General features: G+C 39.8%; 1 protein-coding gene across 1 annotated transcript in view; it reads right to left on the bottom strand.

Annotated features, from left to right (window-relative positions):
* Positions 1 to 1,874, bottom strand: part of LOC125042025 (arrestin domain-containing protein 17-like) — a 30,762-nt gene extending 28,888 nt beyond the window's left edge. The window contains exon 1 of the mRNA XM_047637486.1: positions 1,820 to 1,874. Within this exon, the coding sequence (XP_047493442.1) occupies positions 1,820 to 1,874 (55 nt within the window). The remainder of the gene's footprint in view (positions 1 to 1,819) is intronic.
* Positions 1,875 to 2,500: the final 626 nt, after the last annotated feature.

The raw sequence follows: 2,500 nt of genomic DNA, 5'->3' as shown, positions 1-2,500 counted from the left end.
CGTGTTTCGTTTTAGTCTCAAAATATGTTTCGTTTTAGTCTCAAAATGTGTTTCGTTTTAGTCTCAAAATGTGTTTCGTTTTAGTCTCAAAATGTGTTTCGTTTTAGTCTCAAAATATGTTTCGTTTTAGTCTCAAAATGTGTTTCGTTTTAGTCTCAAAATGTGTTTCGTTTTAGTCTCAAAAGGAGTTTCTATGAGTGTTTCGTGTTGATGTCTCCGAGCGTCGTCTGTTTCGTTTCCTTCGCGTGAACTTGCGGGTATGAACTGTCGTTTAAATTGAACTTTGCTGAAGGCTCAAGGTCATTACATTAATTTATGCATCGTTCTGCAGCACTTTTGGGTATCATGAGTGGTTTGTGGGATGTCGTCCTGCCTCTTATTATAATTACGTGTTATACCCTTGATTTGCCGATTGTTTATTCTTCATCATTGCGTACTGTACTGCGTGGTTAATTGTCATTAGTCAGAACATTCCACGGCATAGCACATATGCATGCTATTGTATACTTCAACCTTGTACTCTACAGTACTGTGCCTAAAGGTGTACACGAAACTGTGATGTTTCAGTAATATAAGAATATTTTTAGCTGTATATTTCCTTTATTATTAGTGCTAGCATCGCTAAATGCCACCACATTTGAACTTCTACTGCCCTCTCATGTGTTGCCTCAATTTATATTAGTCAGAACTACGATTCAGTCACATGACAGGTGAAACTACAGTCCACTCAAACATTTAACGAAGAAAAGTGTGCTTATTCTATTTCAAACTTGGATGTAGCATACATACGTACCGATGTCATTTTTCATCGGATTATATACGTATTACTGTGATGACACGCAAAACCTAACAATATTTCAACACAACCAAATAAAACGCTACGACTGAACTCACAATCATCCTCATCAATGTTTTATGCCCACTAGTAATAAACTCTGACACACTTTTTTTTTTTTTTTTTTTTTCGGTGTTTTGTATATATAGCAAAGGCAAGTATCGTATAAAGTCACGCACGAGGAAGTTCCGCTTAAAAAAAACACACGCTTTAATATCGGAGTAGTTCTGGCTCACCTATTTCGGCTCGAGGAGTTTGTCATCTATTTTCTGGGAGACGGAACAACGTAGCGTAAGGGAAAGAAGAATCAGTAATATAAATAAGTCTGTGTAACCGAGACGATTGATATCTTTCGTGATGAAGACATGTTTGTACAATGGCCTTCTTGAAGTGTCCGTCCCCGTGACATATTGACGTATTTCCGACAGCGTCTCACCACTACTATTGTGGACTGACGAAAACTTTTATAAATTAATAATGAGTGGCTTCGTTCCATGAAATTCTTGCGATTGTACGTCTCTAAAAATAAAAAAAAGTGTCGGAAGAGCTGAGTCAGGTGGAGTGAACAGTACATTCCACATCGTCTTTGCGTTGAATATTTATGATGTTACTGTGCACACTACATTACACTTCCCACCCAGGACACTGCCCTTGTATATAGCAACATGTTTTCGTATGGTTTTGTTGTGCCAGTATCGTGATTTTTGAGGATAACTTTAAGTGTTTGAGCTTTTTGGTTTAGAAAAAAGAATGATAGCCTACATGCAAAGGGAAGAATGATTTAGATATCAAAATTGTTGAAGAATATGCACGCTTTGATCTTATCATGCTAAACCTACTTACATATAAAATAAAAAGGGAAAACAAAGTATGAGAGAGAAACGAAAGCAGGAAAAGCAAAGGTGAAAAGAGGCACATAACCCCCTCTTTCCCCCCGCCCCCTACCCCCCTCCTTGGCTACGCTATTGACCCCGCCGTACTCACCCCAGTCGGTCAACTGGATCCGCCTCAACGCCTGCTGCCAGCGGTTCTTCATCATCTTTAGCATGGAGTGTCCTGCGGTAGAGTCAGCGTCCTCATGTCATCGCTACCAGCTGGGGTCCTGGTACTTGCCGCAGGGCCTGGTACGTGGTGCGGGCCTCCGTACCAGAAGTGGTCCCCCCGCGTTCTTCGAGGAAGCTCTAGCACATCAATCAACATCGAGATACCACTCTCGAAATCCGATACCGACCGGGAACTGAGCTATTCCGAGTCCCAAGTCCAAGTCTAACACACGCACATATCACAGGTTTCTTACCAGTCCTTGGTAGCAAGGTTTTCGAACATCCTTTATGGCCTTCTTAAGCCCGCGCTCGCTGACAGGCTTTTGTCTTTTAACCTTCCGTGCATCTTTCTCTTGTTAGTGTCCATGGTTCGAGTTTGTCTGGATTCTCTCGAATTTATCCTTGTTTTGTTAGTATATGATATGAAAAAAGTTGGTTTTTGATGATATGTAAGAGTTCATTCATTTAAGTTCTGGGCTGCAAAAGTGACAAGTAAGAAGACAGAAATTTATTAAAAAATAGTATCGGTTTGATGTTGCTTGGCCTCTAAAAAATAAACCAGAAAAGGTTCACATACATAAAACATTAAATTTCAGATAAAAGTATATATTATTCACAAACA

This window comes from Penaeus chinensis, chromosome 31, assembly GCF_019202785.1.
Source record: "Penaeus chinensis breed Huanghai No. 1 chromosome 31, ASM1920278v2, whole genome shotgun sequence".
Classification (NCBI taxonomy): Eukaryota; Metazoa; Arthropoda; class Malacostraca; order Decapoda; family Penaeidae; genus Penaeus; species Penaeus chinensis.
Note: the sequence above shows the minus strand (reverse complement) of the source record. Positions and strands in the feature narration are given on the sequence as shown.